Source organism: Gavialis gangeticus, unplaced genomic scaffold (assembly GCF_001723915.1).
Source record: "Gavialis gangeticus isolate Ggan-Ray unplaced genomic scaffold, GavGan_comp1, whole genome shotgun sequence".
NCBI lineage: Eukaryota > Metazoa > Chordata > Crocodylia > Gavialidae > Gavialis > Gavialis gangeticus.
In genome coordinates, this window is record NW_017729012.1 from 5,218,226 (window position 1) to 5,235,348 (window position 17,123).

Here is a 17,123-nt window from a genome sequence, read left to right on the forward strand (position 1 = left end):
CCCCCCCCCCCCCCTTTTTTTAAAGCTGTCTGAAAGAGCTGAACTTGGGTAAAACGTTGCCCTGGCAGGGCAGTTTTTGTTCTCAGATTCCTAAAGCATTGGAAATAAGCCTTCAGGCATCTTTGGGGGAAACCAGCTATGAAGGGAGCCTGTATGTGGCCCACACAACTGTTGCCAGTCCTGGTTGTCTGTCCAGTAATTGAACCGTGGGGATAGACTTGTATTTTTCCCCCTTTGCCTCTGGGAATCGTGCATCACTCCTGGTTCCTAGTACTGAGTCCCTTAAGCAGTTCATATCTTCAACTCCCTCCTTTTGTCAAGGAGTTGGAAAGCTGATGGGGCAAAATGCTTTTCATGCTGCCCATGTTGAAAGTGGCAGGGGCAGCGTGCCCATTCTTGCTGCCTTGCATCTTGAGAGGTTCTTACATATGTGAGCACATGTGTTAGCATTTTGGATTTTTTGGTATTGATCAGTTCTATTAACTTGCCTTTCCTTCTCTGTTTCTGCAGGTACCGAAGTGGTATTCGAGGCCACATGAAGGCTGTGGTGATGGATCTTCTCCGTCAGTACCTGAAGGTGGAGACTCAGTTCCAGCACGGTAAATCCCTCTGTGACTGCTTTTTGATTTTTCTTATAGATTCCACAGTTTAAAGTAGTTGTTCATCCTAGATATTTCTCTGAAGTTGCATTTTAAGGTCTGGGCTCTTCAGATTTGTAGTACTTGACTTTGCAGCCCATTTTACTTCCTGACTTCTGAGCAATTGGTCATTCGGAGAAGCGTAAAGAAATTAACTAATATCAGGTCAGCTATTAAGTTTACCTTTATGGCAGGAGAATAAGCAATGCCATGATGAGTATTATTGTAAGAAAATGGAATGCAATAAGACATTTGTGGATTAATTTTAAAAAAGTGTAAGGTACCAGGAAATGATTCACTGCTCATTAGAACAATTTGACATCTCTACAGATGACAGTAGATGTATTTTTAAATGGATGCACCTTTGCAGTACTTTCAGCCACAAGATGGCAGTGAAGCACCACTCCTTTAAGGCTCTAGTTACTACAACCCAATACTCCTTATTCTGTTCTCTTTCTCTTTCCTCCCACCCCACTACACACTCCAGGTTTTCACTGTTAGATCCATTTCCACACCAGTGCACTGTGTGAGCCTATGGATTTTATTTCCCCCCCTCTGATTATCTTCTGAATGAAAGACACTCCTTTCTTAAGTAGCTCTCATCATTCTTCCTTCACCACATGATTTAGCATTGCAATGGATTAAAAGCAACCAACAAAAAAATTATTTAAACCATTTAAGATTTCTAGTTTCCAGGAAACCAGTGTTTTTATTCCAAATTTGCTCACTCAGGCCTCCAAAAATAGGTATGTTGGTTGAATAGGCTTATATATGTATTTTCCCCTGTGTGAATTTAGTGGTACAGATAGAACTGATAGGCAGCAAAAATGGTTATGTATACACAGGCAGTGATGTTTGTGTTTCCACCAGGTCACTATGACAAGTGTGTCTTTGCGCTTCGGGAAGAGAACAAAAGTGACATGAACACTGTATTGAACTACATCTTCTCCCACGCCCAGGTCACCAAGAAGAACCTGCTTGTAACAATGCTCATTGTAAGTTCGGCTCTTGGGGTCCTAGGAATTCATTTTATCTTGTATGTGAATGTTTAGCGCTGGTGAGAGATGCTAGATTGACAGCCATGAGCCTCAGAGACTGTGGTCCTAATCATGGACCACAGAACAGGCAGCAACGGCACAGAGATTGCCAGGGTTCCCTGGTGGTATGTCTCACCTCTGACTCAGAGAGCACTTGGAGAGCCTTGGTCGGTTCAGTTTCCATTCCTGGTTTTCTGCTGAGAATGCTGATGCAATCTCAGCAAGGCCCAGTGGTATTCATGACTTTTGTTGGTGCAGTAGAAACTGAGAGAGCTCCTACTGCTCCTTGTGCTGACTTCTAGGCCCTCCGGATTGCCATTTATATTTTTCCCTTTGCACCTCAGCCTTCTGGGAGGTGTACAGAGTCCTAACGTTGTGCCAGTTTGTGCTGCTCACCCCAGAGCTGCACATTGCAAATATAAACAAAGAGAAACCCTGCAGCATAACAAAAGACAGGCGACTTCTTGTGGAAACAGGCTGTCAGCATTCAAATACAGTCTTCCCATGACCTATCCCTGCTAACCAGGACGTGGTTGCGATAGTGACCTGACATCAGCCAGTCCAGACGATGGTCCCCAGAGGTCTTGGTTACTCTCTGGTTATGAACCACTTTATAATCTCATTGGTTCAGCAGCTGATGCACTCTTAAGTCTCTCTGTGGTTGTGATATCAGAATGACTCATTGTTACCTGCAGTGCTGCTCTCTGACCAGCTGCACCCTTTGCATTCTCTGTAGGGCTCAGCTAGATTCTTTAGTGCCTTGCAGTCATGGTGGAGGAACTTGGGCCAATGTCCCTTTGGAGTTTCATGTTTTGTGCAAATGTCTGATAAGTATTTTACACTTGGCGCTTGCTTTTGTAAGCCACAGATCCCATCCTGGAAGTTGCCTTCTCTTAAATGTACAAAATAGATGATGCCTGGGAAGCTCCCATGGCTGGATGGGTCCAGAGAACCCCCTGCTGGGCATTTCACTGCAGGAGTCCTACCATTTGGCTGGCTGTCCAGCCTACTAGAGACCAGAAGAGTTTCAGTTCACAGGTTGGCCATTTCCCCCTCAATATTCAGACCTGCAAATTAACAACTCGACAGAAAAACCAGGGAACATGTGATTGTGTCCGAGGCTTTATTCCTGAGCCTCCGTGGCTTCCAGCTTTCCACCAATGGGTGAAACCCAACAGTTTTAGCCTCTCTCAAAAGGTGAAAAGCCCTTGAAAAGTCCCTCCCCCCAGTATCTAAATACACCCCCTCTGACGTTAAGAAAAAATTTCAGTGGCAAATAAATATTTTGCAAAAGCAGTGTGTGCTAGCTTTTCTTGAGGTAGGCAGAGTTAGATACCGCATGATTTTAAGCATGACCCTGAGTTGAAGCCTTGCTTTCTAAGAAGCTAATTATAGAGCCACTTTTCTTTTTTTCTTTTTTCGGGTAAAGACAAAGCGATTTTGTGCCACTAAATAGATCCAAAGCACCCAAAAAATCAAAAACAAAAAAAACCTTCCTAGGAGCAGCAAAAAGGTAATGTTTGTCCCAGACTGGCTGAGCTTTTTAAATCCTAATTTGTAAGATATAAGGGACCCAGCATTCTTCTCTCTTTCTCTCTCTCATTCTCTTTTTTCTTCCCCCCTTTTGCGGTGTGATTGTAAGTAACGCTTGCCTTAAGAATCTCATTATTTGAACACGGAGCCATATTTCCTCTGAGAATTCTGGAGTAGCTTTGAGCTGGGGCTGTTCATTTCTCAAGTAATCATGCTGGCGTGATGGAGAGAGAAAATGGCAGCTGTTCGCAGCTCAGGCCTTCAATTTTCTTCAGAGTCCAGTCACTCAAGTGTGTAATTACACGGGGGTGCCGGGGAGGCGTTAGGCCTTGTCAAAGAACTGGTTTGAGGCTTTGCTCGCTGCCTTTGCCAATCAGCGCAGGCAGAAGCCAATGGAACACCGGCTAGCTGCTTTATTTCTGTTGTTGTCATCCTGATTATTTCTTACTAGAATGGGACTGAAACTTTTTTTGTTTCTCTCCGCCTCTCCCCCCCCTGCAAAAGCCAAATCTTAAAGGCAGAGTCATGCTTGTGTCTTCACATTGACTGGAAAAATCTTTTCTGAGTGAGCCAGCAGGCCACAGTGGGGAAATAGGAAAGGCTCAGCTAACCTTCTTATTGTATGTTATTCGTTTACTTTCTCTCCTGTTTTGTTTCTTCTCTCCCTATGTTCACCCCAGTTTGATGCAGGAAGCCCAGCTGCTTCGCAGTGTTAAAGCACAGACCTAGAAAATATGCTGTAGGGAGCGTATTTTGGCAGAAGAAGACTAAGTTCATATCACATTTGTGTATATAGCTTTGAAGCATCTGAGGTCTCACAAACATGAATCCCTCCCCTCAGGTAAATGCAGGGGTGTAGGGAAATACAATAGCAAGTGGAGAACTGAGGCTTAGGAAGTTTAAGTGACTTGCCTAAGGTCTCAACAATGTCTTTGGCAGAGCTGGGTCCAGAACTGATTTCTGGCACATAAGTCCAGCACCTTAACTATCAGACCAGTCCTCCTGTCACCTATCTTGTGCTACCCATGTGAGTTGCACCTCTTGGCACACACAGTGCTGGTAAAGGTCGCCATGCTATTTATATGGGGTTGTTAAGTTTGTCCTCCAAGGGCAAGCATCATGTCAAGATAGTCTGATACTTGTGTTGCTGTTATTGATGTATCCCTAGGAATCCAGTATTAACAAGGGCTATGAGGATGATATTAGTAATAGTGTTGTTATGCAGCCATCATTCACGCTTTTAGCTAGCAGCTGTTTGGAGCAGAATGGGGAACTCCTTCATCTTTCATGCGTTTTTTGCAATGTAGCATGGCTTGACATTACCCTTTCAGATTCTTTTCTCACCTGCCTCTTTGTATGTGGACCGCTAATCCCAACCAGCTGGACTTGGAACAGCTCCTCTGCATGTCATAGGCCTTGTGCTCCAAGTGGAGATCTAGGAGTGGTAGAAGCCTGGGTTTTTGAACAGGAACACATGAGTTTTTTGTTCTCCTTCTACCACACAGCTCCAGAAATATGTGAGACAACTGTACAGTCTTCTCAGAAGCCATTTTTTTGTTTTTAGAGCAAACAGGTCAAGGTGCCTGGTATATATATTTTTAAATAATATGCAGAAGATTCTTGAAATATTCTCTTTCTGTGGATTCACTTGCAAATCTTGAACAAATATGGTTATGGGGATTTTTGTGCTGCTTATAATTGTACTATTTGCTTGGATCATGTGATCCCAAACCCTGTTAGGGAGAGACAATAGTCAACAAGCCAGTAGCTTAGATGACTGAAAGTGATGTGACTTTTGATCTGTTCCTTTGCTGTAGGGCCCTAGAAAGGGCATAAAGCTGGAGGAGGGGACTGAAAACCATTTAAAAACTCATTAGGTTTGGAGTTGGGATGTGGCACCAACTGTTATTTATTAGTGTATTGATGAGGTTTGTATGGCTTTTATTTTATTTTCCCCAGGAGGCTTATCCAAAAAGTTAACCTACTATGGAAAGAGTTTTCTGCTTAGCTTTAGCTTCTTAGACCCTAATAGATCATTTTGGTCTACATGTGCTTGAAATCCCTTAAAATGTCTGTAATGCACTGTCTAATGTCACAGAATACCCAGTTCATCTCTCATTTATCTCCCATCATTTCTGTTGTGCGTGAATAGTGTGGTGGTTCTGCCTAAAAGAAGCTTTTTAGAGGTGCTCACAGAGGGGTACAGACTTGGCGGCACTGTCCTGCAAATTCCTGACACTGTGGGAGGACTGTGGAGTCATTCATGAGAGTAAGGAACTACTGGAAGCCAGCTCTTGCAGGGTCGCACCTTGTTTATTTAGAGAAGACAACAAAAGTCTATTTTAAAAATATTTTTCAATTATTGAAGCTGAAAAGATACTGAAATTCTAACATGCTTTTCACCATTAATACCATTCAGTTTTCTTGTGCATTTCAATCGGTTTGGACAATGAAATAAGCTAGTTGGTTTTGCCTCTGCTTCTAGTCAGTACAGCTTGGCTTGCTGTCTTCATGTTTGACGAAGGTACAGATATGTTCTCATTGGAATTAAAAAAATTATCACAGAATAATTTTTGTTAATTAGGAGTTAACATGAAGACTGCTTATCCCATATATTGGGTCTAGATTAATCAGGATGAGTGTTTCTCAAGGATTCTGTTTGAAAATTGGTAGCTTTGGGAAGCAGTTTTTCTGACTGCCTCTAGATATTGTTGCTTATATTAAAGAGGCACACCACCTTTATAGATGAATAAAAATGCAAAGGCTTTGTCCTAAGACCGTGTTAATATGTGGCCCCGATTCTGAAAGACAACTTTGTGGAGCCAAAAGAGTTCACAAAGAGCTGATTGCAAGACTGGGGCTGACCTTAGGCTTCTGACTGAACAGGGAATGTGACTGGGGCATCAGTGGGGGCAGGTGGAGAGGTGAGAGGGAAATGGGACAAATGGGAATATCAACTTTTTTATGAGAAGAAATCAGGTAACTTATTTTGTTACTATTTTTTAATGGCAGAGGTGGGGGTAGGAATTGGAAACTTGACTGATTTTATTTTTAATGTGATAAGCACTGGCAAATCCCAGAAGAGGGGATTAGGGATAAGAAGCTGGGGATTGAAAATGAGTTTGGGGTAGAGGAAAGTCACTTGGTGCATAGGAAAAGGAGGGGCTATTGTAGCCATATTGGGAAGCATCATGGAAATGCTTAACGGCGCTGCAAGGTATGAGCAACAATTTCAGCAGGAGGACCTCAGCTGTCAAACTCTTCCTCTGATCTTTCAGAGCCCAAGTTCTCTGCTTTTCAGCACACTGTCCACAGGTTATTTTGTTCTGGTCAGATATTCTCTGAACTCTGCGAGAGATGTCCTGAATAAGAGCTGAGGTTGGGTAACGGGAGAAGAGGGTTGTACCGTGCTTCATTGGCTCACGAATGCCTACGCCTCTGCTGCTGGGATGCCACAGCAAAGGATGCAAATGAATAATAAAAGGATTGGTGCTACCCACCTCTTCCTTGACCCTCTTTGCTCTCCAATCCAGCTCATGATCTTTATTTAAGTGTTGGGCAGAGCTCCAGAGCCGCATCAGCACATCTATCAGCATTTCACTTTGATGTTCCTTTGGGGGGGGTCTTTGTTTTAAACATTTCCCCCTTCTCTGTAGGACCAACTGTGTGGCCGAGACCCCACCTTGACAGACGAGTTAATTAATATTCTGACTGAGCTGACCCAGCTGAGCAAGACGACCAATGCTAAAGTAGCGCTGCGGGCACGTCAGGTAAGCGCAGCCCTGTAGGCATCCTGCTACAAGGAGACCCAGTCCAAGTCGACAAGATCAAAATGGGCTCCTTCGCTGTCTTAATGATCACTTCCATAAAGCCCAGGCTGTTTGATGTGGATTTTTATCTCTTAAGTAAACATGAAAAGCTTAGTGTTTTTGAGCAACCCGTTAACAGCAGAGATAATTCACCAGTGAGTTGTTATCAGAATAAGTTGTTAACGAGGGTTGTGGTGGATTCTCCATCTCTGGAAATTTTAATTCAAGATTTGAGGTTTTTCTAAAGTTTAGGTCCTAGCTAAACCAAGAATGAATCCAGGGAAGCCCTCTGGCTTGCATTAGACAGGAAGTCAGCCTAGATGATCACATCCCTAGTCGACGAATGCTAGAATGCCAAGAGTTTGCTGCCTATGATGCCTGAACAACCCTACAGTAAACAACCAGTGCTTGCAGTCTGTTTGAACAGCAAATGAGTGAATGTGTAGCCTGGAACAAGACATTTAGAGGAGAAACAGCTGTCTCTTTCCAGTGCTGAAGGGATTATTGTAAATAGTAGTTTAAAAGAAGGAAAAAAAAAACCTAATAGGAAAAAAACCTTGCAGGGTCCTTTCTGCAATTCAAGTGTTGCTGATGGTTTGAATCCCATATATGTACACTGGGTGGATATCTTTCAGTGTCCTATCTAGCAGTTTGTCTCTAGTAATAAAGGAGTGGAAGGGTATAATTGCCTCTCAATAATGCTGACCCTCCAAGTCTAGTTAACTTCTCTCCCTCTACAGTTCCCATTTCCATTCTAAAAGTCTTCAGCAGGGAAGCTGGCAGTTTGGGGAGCTCTCCTTTTATTTCAGTGCACGAGCGTTGAAAATGAACGGGGTGTTTGAAGCTGTTCAGTGACCTTCTGTTTGCTGTGGAATTATATCCGTGTCCTTGAACCATTCAGAGTTATTGAACCTCTCAGCAGCACGCTGGGGAGGCTGCTGCCATCCTGGTGGATATCTTTATGCTGCTCTTGCACTCTATTTTCCTTTGCAAGCTGCTGCCCCTTCCTCCCATCCTCTCTTAGGCTCTCAGCATTTAGTACCTGGCATGAGTGGCTCTTGCTTGCTTTGCTCTGAAGCTGTGAAAGGCTTGGCTCCGTTGTAGGCCTCTCCACAGCTGCTGCTTGCCAGCTCTGCTTTCCAATTAACAGCTGGTTGGGCAGTCCCCTGGACTTGCAGCTTTGCAGTGCTAAATCACATGCACTGATAAAACTGGATTGAAGCTGTTCCCTTTCTCTGTGGGGAAGAGCCAGGAATACAAATCACGGAGATACACAAATGAGACTGGTTTCTGTGGCATCTTCCATGTGCTGCAGTGCCTAGGGCTCACATGCAGAGCGAACATTAGTGTCTGGTAGAGGAGCTTGGCAATTATGGATGAGCGAGTCTTCCTGGCCTTGCACTGTGTCCTAATAATGGCCAAATATAACTGAGATGTGTGCCCTCTGACACTCACTCTGCATCTGCTTTCTTACCAGGTTCTCATTGCTTCCCATTTGCCGTCATACGAGCTGCGTCACAACCAGGTGGAGTCCATCTTCCTATCAGCCATTGACATGTACGGACACCAGTTCTGCATTGAGAACCTGCAGGTATCTACAGAGTTGTCTTCCCTGCTTCCTTCTTATTAAGCTCAGTGGTACCAATTTTGTGTGAAATCTTGCTTTAGGTTCCACAGACTTGTTGTTGCTCTAAATACCTCGGTTCAGATTCCTACTTCGTGATGCTTTAATACGCAGATGTCAGTAGAGGTCTTTTGTTAGACACTTGCTATACTGCCATATTGCTTAGCTTTTTCTTCAGTGCATACGGTCCAGGATTGCCCACCTGGAGTGGAGTCTTCCATTGGGATTCTGACTGTTAGAATACAGTGCTTTGCAGATACTCGGTGCTCCAGTTAATTGTGGCTGTGTGTTTGTATTTAAAGCACTTGCTTTCTTTGATAGCATCAGTCAGTTTTCAGATTTTCCTTTTGGTTTTAAATGGTTTGAGTTCTGAATGGAAATGCTTGACAAAATTAGACTACTCTAAGACAGGTCTAGTTTAGGCCAGGTGACACTGTGATGGGGAGCGTTCTGAGTGCTGAGACATCAGCTATGTACTGTCCGACTCGACCTTTTGGCAGGTGTGGAGCAGCTTTGGCTGGACTCTGAGCTTATCCTATCCTAGCCCTAAATAGACTAAATGCTGTCATGTACCTACTTTTTCTTAAGTTACCTAATAAAAGTGCTGTCCTCTACGAGTCCGTACTGTTTCCAATTTGTACTCAGGTCATTGTTTCAGTACGAGCCTCAATTTTTTTGCCTCATAACCGTGAAGGATTAATCACCACACACGTTAAATTGATCGATGTCTTCCTATAAATGTAGGCTGTGACTTAAAGTGTTTGGGCTGTCTTCTGCAGCAGTAAATTGGCATAGAACTTGTAAGCTCTTTACAGTGTCAGGACTGTTGTTTTGCTGTGTGTGGGTCCAATGGCTGGTACAGGGGTCCCTGAGGCCTCTTAAATGCTGCCACAGTGAAAAAACTAATACAGAGAAAGTAGAGCTGTCCAGGAAATGGAAACAATGTGTGTGCCCAAAAAATATTTTGTGGAAACTTTTTATTCAACCCTTGTACCAAGTTGATTCAAATGCTCTTCTCTATGATCTCTTCTAGAAACTCATTCTGTCTGAGACATCCATCTTTGATGTGCTACCAAATTTCTTCTATCACAGTAACCAGGTGGTGAGAATGGCAGCTCTGGAGGTATGTTTCTTTCCACTTAAAAGCAAACTTTTTCTTTTGGTGGTTTCCCACCCCCCCTTTTTTGTCCCTGTCAGTGCTTTGGACAGCATTTTCTTGCTTAGCAAAAAAAAAGTTTTACTATAGATAAGCCTGGCATCCAGTTATCCAAATATCTGTACCAGTGATTCTCAACCAGGGTACTGGGGCACCTGAAGCGCTGCCAGATCCTTTGAAAGGGGTGAGAAGATAGGTGAGGTGTGAGGAGATGAGCAGATAAGCCAGGCTTATTTCTGCCTGGATGATCCTTCACTCCTGTATAAGGAGGTAGGCACTGAGATATGTCAATTAGCTTTTGAAATTGGTTGCCACTCAATTCACAAAAGTTATGGAGGGTGCCTCATCCACGGAGGGGCACCTCGAGACTGAAAAGGTTGAGGACCACTAGTCGGTATGATGGAGGGGAAGCTTGGATCAAAACCTGGAGTCTGGTATTTAGTGTCATATGGCTTGAACCACTGTAGAAAGCCATGTGCAGTGTTTGAATCGCAGCAAGTTGCCTGAGCTGTTCCTGTCTTTTGGCTTAAATGGAGATAAGGTAGTTTCCTCTCTCCTTCATTACATACCACTTTTATTAGTGCTCATGCTTCAGGGTACAAACTAGTTACAAGCTGGGGTCAGGAAGAAATTTCCAGGCTCACGGAAATACCATTTCAAATGTAAGTGGATTGAAAGATACGTTGTGTAGGCCACTGACAGAGATGTTCCTTGCGGTAGGCTCTCAGGTAATGAATGGAACTTTGATACTCTTACAGTTTAGATTAGAAGAATAGTCCAGAAAATATTCATTTTGTAGCATTCATTTTATTTTTTTTTTTTATTTTTAATCTTTTCTAATTTTGCATCATTTCTATTTTCCTGCTTCCCTGTCACAGTTGAATTGATGAGGAATTTCTTTTTAAACCAGGTGTATGTTCGAAGAGCATACATTGCTTATGAGTTGAACAGTGTCCAGCATCGGCAGCTAAAGGACAACACCTGTGTAGTGGAGTTCCAGTTCATGTTACCCACCTCCCATCCAAACAGGTCAGAGCCAAAATGCAAACATCTTTTGGAGTCAGGGGCCAATTCCCATTTCATCTGGGAGAATCCTGGAATGGAACTCAGTGAATGAGTGGAGGTAGAGAAGAAAATATGTAGAAGTTAGCCTTAAGAAAGACAGACAAGTTAATCAAGATAAACTCAGTATTACTCAAGTTGTTCACCTAATTCTCTTAAATCTAAAGAACCTCTTGGCTATTCTCAGAATATCCTGTGTCTAGTTTCTCTGATTCACTTGCATTCACTAGGATCTAATTTTCAGTTTTCTCAAGTGAGAGGTCAGTTCAGTTTAGTAACTTCACCTCCATAGATTCACTCCAGCTTAAAACTTGAGCCTTTCAAAAACTACAGTTCAAGGACGAATTTTGGAGTAAAAAAATGATTTGGTGTTTTTTAAAAAAAATCGCATGTTCTTTTTAGCTACCCCTGATTTGAAGGCTGTTTCTTTGGAGGGGCCCATGTGCTTTCAAACTTGGATTTGTTTGATAAATTGAACATGTGGTGTAAAGGATTTCAGTAGGACTTGCAGTGCTCTGTTCAGAGAGTCTTAACATGTTCAGATGATGTCTTAGCAAATTTAAATGTGTGGGGTATCTGTTAGTATTGTTCTTCATGGCTTTTGAATATTAAACATGAAGCTCCAACCAAAGGCTCAATGATTTGCCATTCCCCTGTTATCTGAAACAGGGGTCACAGCTCCCCACGTGCACTAATGACATCAAAATGTCCCTTGATTGACAGAACTTCTTCAGCTTCCCTCAGGCCACACAGATAATTAATGTGGTTTTTCACTTACATTAGGGATCTTGAAGTAGACACCAGACAAGGACATTCTGAAACAGGTCTGCACTGAATTGTTACCCTGCCCAAAGAAAGAGAGAGAGTAACTAGAGCCCAGAGATGCGATGAATCCCTTTAGCCACTGGAGGCCACTGTTGATCTATGCTAGGTTGACAGAGTTGTATCAGCCGTCTTGAGGAAAGTGCTATTTTCCTTCTTTGTCTCCAAATATCCTCTCCCTTATTTACTCCTTTTATTTTTTGGTGGGGTTGGGCAATGGGGTCCCGTCTCGCTCCATTGAGAATCCATCAGTATATTTTTAAAAAAATGGTTTTCAGCATCTGGTTTGCTGGAAAAGAATGAGTGTCCTCAACAAGCGGCACAAAGCACCCATGGTACAAATGGGCCACGCATTGGTCTCATCTGTTTCCTTCAGTGCTAGAATATTTGTAAATAATTGCATACTATTTTTAGTGCTCTGGTATAATACTCTCTACCTCCCCATTCTTTCTCCATTTCCTGCCTTCCTATTTGCTTCACTGTTGCTTTACTGCAGCTTGTAGCTTTGGGTTGTTTGGCTTGCCTGTGCTGATCACTGTCTTAGGACTGTTGTGCCAGCTTCATCAGGCAAGGTCACAGAGAAAATGAGAAACCTCTTGCCCAAACGAAAGCTGCTTTGTCCAGAAATCTCCTCTCCCTATCAGATTCACAAAATGACATCTAGAAGCCCAGTTCCATTTTCTGATCATCAGCATCTCCTCACCGGGGGCTGTATGTAAACACCTCACACCCCGTCTGTGGGCCTGGGCAAGCTGATACAGAGCCAAAGTTTCTGCGGGCATAAGCAAGTGTAACTCCATTGGTTTCAGCGCAATTTCACTTATATATGTTTGTGATGAATTTGCCCCACAATAATTTCTAATTATTTCTAATAATGTCAGCAAAAACTGACACTGAGTTGTGCAACTGTCAGATGGCCCGTAGAATAAATCATGCAAGGAAATGGGAAATTAGGAAGCTGAAATAATGTGGAAGAAGTTGGTGCACTTAACCACACATACACACTTGAAGTTGAGCAGAGGACTAGAAGAAATAGCATGGCTGACTTCTATAGCTGGCTGTGACATTGGCTCACTATGAGTCCTGTAAGAAAGTCTCTTATCCCCGCTCTGTCCTTGCTCTCCATCTGCCATACTTTTTTCCTTTTGTAAGAAGTGCTTGTTATCAATCTAAAATTTTACTCTGGAAAGGGTAAAAATGCAGCTTTTCAGTTGATCTGTGTTTAGCTTAACCCAGCAACCCAAAACCACCCTTCAGAACATTTCAGGTAATCTTGTTAGTCTCTGCAGTATGGCCTGAAGCGCTGCAACCCTAGATTCAAACCCAGGGGGTAGAAGCACATTACAAAGACAGGGTCCTTCAGCAGGAGTTAGGGTTGGCTGGATGCTGCAGCAAGCTTTTCAGGAATGCATGGTTGGATGTTTGATGCTTGTGTCCTTTTGTGTTGGCTTCCCAAGGTTAAATTTTAATGAGCCCAAAGAAAATTGGAAAATGGTGGGTTGTTTGTGCTTGACAAAATCAAATTCCGATTTCTCCCACCTGGGTATTCATGCCAGTCATACTTGTGCCATCATGTAATCAGGACAGAAACAATTGTGTGATACCTACCTGGTCTGACCAATTGCTCTGTAAAGTACCCTCTGTAAAGTACATAAGGTATTTGGAAGTGCATGGCTCCCAGTTAAGACTTATTAAAAAAAAAAGGCAAAAAGCATCAATTCTGAATGCTGAATAAGATGAAGGAAATCTTTCTGGTTCCTGGATATTCTCTGAGCAGGAGAGAACATTAGTGATTGGAGACTGATTTGGTTAGACTAACTGAGAACTGATCCTGGGGCCTCAGACAGCTGTGTCCTCTTGAGAATCTCTGCTGATACTGATTGCCAGGATAGTTCTTCAAGAGCAAAACCCCTTAAGACTGAACCTATAAAGAGCTTTGTACATCAAAACCCATCTCTTTCTATTGACCCATTGGAAGCCAGACAAGAAGTACCATGTAGCCAGGCCACAGCTTTTGGTGCCAAATGGAGTTCCTGAATGGTCTTCAAGTCCAGTGCACTGCAGTACTCCAATCTGCAGGACCTGATACAGGCATTTAATAGCTACCCTTCCTCAGGTGGAGGCTGTCAAAAGCAGGTGCTTACATGCTGAGCCCACCATGTGAGGATGGCTTCTGCCTGTTTCTGCCACCCAGGGGAAGGAGCAGACAGACTTGAGAAATAAATGAACCCGGTCCTTAAACTTAGAGTTCTTCCTTAAATTATTCTGCAATAGCAGGAATCCTTTGGCGCACTGAATAGTGATTTACAGAGTTCTTCTTCTTTCATGAGAATTGCAAGCCAGACAGAAGTCTCTTAAAAGCCCTTCCTTAGGTGTTCTGCTGGAAATGCACATGGAGCCATACTAGTTCAGATTCCCTCTCCTCCTTTAGCATTTGCAGAGAGATGCTGGTTTTGTGGGCCAACCCTTCCTTCACCATATCCATCTTCAGTGTTGTTCCCCACTATTTTTTTGCCTCTCAGCTTTGTAACATCCTCGTCTCACTTGTTTAAATCCCAAAACATTTTAGCTTGTTCCACTTAATCTCTTCCCGTAGATAGGATGTTCGTGGTTCTGGTTTGTCACGTTTTTCTAATCATAGTGGTCAGAGAATGTGTCAGCCAGCATGAGATCTCTAAAGACTCCATTTCACCTCATTGTCTTTAGGAGCCCAGTGTTCACAGCTGTACTTGGCAAGAAGGAAAATCAGTGCTTGCTTTACTCTCACCCTTCCGGTTATGATAGACTTATTTTCTCCACACTGGTATTTAATTTGTACCAGAATTGAGTGAACCATAGCTGACCTCCTATGGCTATCTTAGGAACAGTATCCATCCTCTTCACATCACAGAGCAGAACACTTTCCTGCACTCAGTTCTTCTTTTCCAGCTCTTATCTTGGTTGAAATATGTGGCTACTTGCCAAGTGTCATTGCTTCGCTCTGTTTTAATTCCACATGGGGACTTAATCTGAATTGCACGCCAGCTTTCAACACTTGATCCGAGGACCACGTAATTGGCATAATGCAAAGGGCAGGATCACCAGAAAAGATGCACATTAGGGTTTCAGCACAGAAGCTGACTTGAACAGCTAGACTGACACCCTGCGACCCTGCCAGACTCCTCCTGTGGATGTCAATCCAGCCTTTTGTGTGTTATTGTTCTGAGCGCTGCTTCTTAGTCATGACAGAGACTGCAGGGTAACTTGAATAAAAGCTCAGGGAAATGCTTCTCTGGCAGAGGCTCCTAGAGCTTTGAAGGACACATGCCGCACTGAAAGCTTTTGTGAATGTAATGAACACACCCACTCCCCCTACCCCCATCATTCCTGTCTCCAAGGCCAAATTCATTTCTCCTGCTCATCCTGTCTGCAGCATGCATTGTCTGTCACCATCACAACTTCTGTCGCCTTGATTCGTTTTGAGGCTGACCAGCATCAGCATTGGGTAGTGCTTTGCTTGTATGAGACAAGTAAAGTAAGCGTTCTGTGATTCTCCTTCCTCTGCTGATCCCCTTTCGAGGAGTGGCCATCCTGCTAGCATTCCCCTGGGTTGTGCTGTTTCAGAGAGAATTTGAGCCCATCTTTTTTTCCAAAGGCTCCAGCAGTTCTCTGAAAAGCTTTTTCCTCCTGTAACCCCATTAACTGCATCTTTTTATATCAACCCCTAAGAGGGCAATGTTTCTCATTTGGCAGTAGTGAAAGCTTCTTTGCAGCAGGTGGAATTAATATTTCCAAACATGCTGTTTTTAGCATTGGTATTACAGCAGCACCCACAGCCTTTCCTCTAAATCAGAAACCCTTTCTGCATGAGCATGAATTGTGACAGCCACTGATACATAAAGGGTATTATAATGTAGACCGATAAGACACACTGGCAATAACAAACATCCAAGAGGAGTGAAATGTCAAAAGCTACAAGCTTGATAGCTGTTTTGTGATTCCCCAGATTTTCCCCCATTTCCCCCAGCCACCCCATTCAGCTGTTATTGACCCACATTTCCTTCCTGTTCATCCTGCCCTCCAGAATGGGAACAGAACTGCTGCTGGCAGATGAAGTGGGTCCAGGGTATGTAGTTCTCCACTCCTCCCAATGTCTCCTTTCTCACAGCTGTTGTGGCAGTGACTAGATGTAATGTCCTCACTTTTTCATTTTGGTGTGGGTACAAGTTATCACCCTGTCCCCAGTAAAAAACCTCTTGGCCTCACATAGCTACCACAGGCAGACTGAGCCATAAAGGTTTAGGGAAAATGAGATATAACCTAACCTCCCCTGCCCACGGCCATTCCACTGCCATCTCAGGTGGAAGTGAGTTTCTGGTCTTCCAAGGTGGTATATTTTCTGGCTCATCACTCAGGGTTAACAAGGACTATTTGCTCTAAGGCACTGGGAGAGGGTGGGCTATTTAGGTGGTTGGTCCTGTCCACTGCAGTGGACATAGGAGACTCTGATGGAGACTACATACCCAAACTTTAGAAAGTTGGGGGACCCATGTGCTCTGAGATTGAATCAGTGAACACACTTCATAGAGAGCCACATTTCCCCTTGCTGGCCCGCTTAGGGGAAAGCTAAGATTACAGGAGGGACAGGGAGCTGAGAATTTCCTTATTTTTGTGTTAGGCAGTGAAATTGGTATAAAAGGCCCCACAAGCAGGCTGTGATGGTCAGAGGCCATTCTAATGTTAGGGTAGTTGAACGGAGCCAAGCTCTGCATTCAACCGATGATGGCCTATGTTAAACGGCTCATTTGTCAGTCCCCTGATTTGCATTAAACGTTTCTCTTATTACCTGTATGCATGGATCTTTACATGTACAAGCATACACATGCCACTGAGGTCATCCTTAGACACCTGGGTTTTCAGGACAGGGTGAGTGTACGTGTGTGTGACCCAACCTACACCTAAACACATCTGTAAAAGCTTTGCATAAATGCCTCTTTGTCCGAATTCATCCTTCAAGGCTGCAGCCTGCTGTCACTTCCTGTCTGACTTCAGAGAACAGAATTTAGGCCTAATCATTAGATGTGTTTGCATTTCCAAGGCACCTGATGGGAATCTTAGTAAATCTCCATGCTTATGTGTGCATCTGATTTCTGCCTTTTTGTACCCTATCAGACATTTGCTGACACCTTCATTCAGGTTTCTAACTATGCTAATTTCCAGACTTTGAATGGGGCATGATTTTTTCCTCAGCTCAGCTGTGCTCAGGTGCATCACCTGTTACAGTCATCTTGGGCACTTTTGCCAGTCTTCTCTTTAGTCACCTAGCAGACTTAGAGATGCAAACCATTCTGAACAGAGGAAGGGCTGAGTCACGTGCTGCTTTTCACAATGGGGCTGTCTGCCTGGAAATGCCGGAGTCCAGGTTCTCCTAGAGTGCTGTCTGTGAGGCCCTTTCCTGCATCC

General features: G+C 43.5%; 1 protein-coding gene across 6 annotated transcripts in view; it reads left to right on the top strand.

The window, feature by feature from the left end:
* The window catches only part of ACACA (acetyl-CoA carboxylase alpha), a 197,607-nt gene that overhangs the window by 49,281 nt on the left and 131,203 nt on the right, over window positions 1-17,123 (top strand). For all 6 annotated transcript variants that reach the window (XM_019511101.1, XM_019511095.1, XM_019511097.1 and 3 more), the window contains 6 exons: window positions 511-599; window positions 1,509-1,633; window positions 6,865-6,978; window positions 8,495-8,608; window positions 9,675-9,764; window positions 10,708-10,826. In XM_019511101.1, coding sequence (XP_019366646.1) covers window positions 511-599; window positions 1,509-1,633; window positions 6,865-6,978; window positions 8,495-8,608; window positions 9,675-9,764; window positions 10,708-10,826 — 651 coding nt within the window. The remainder of the gene's footprint in view (window positions 1-510; window positions 600-1,508; window positions 1,634-6,864; window positions 6,979-8,494; window positions 8,609-9,674; window positions 9,765-10,707; window positions 10,827-17,123) is intronic.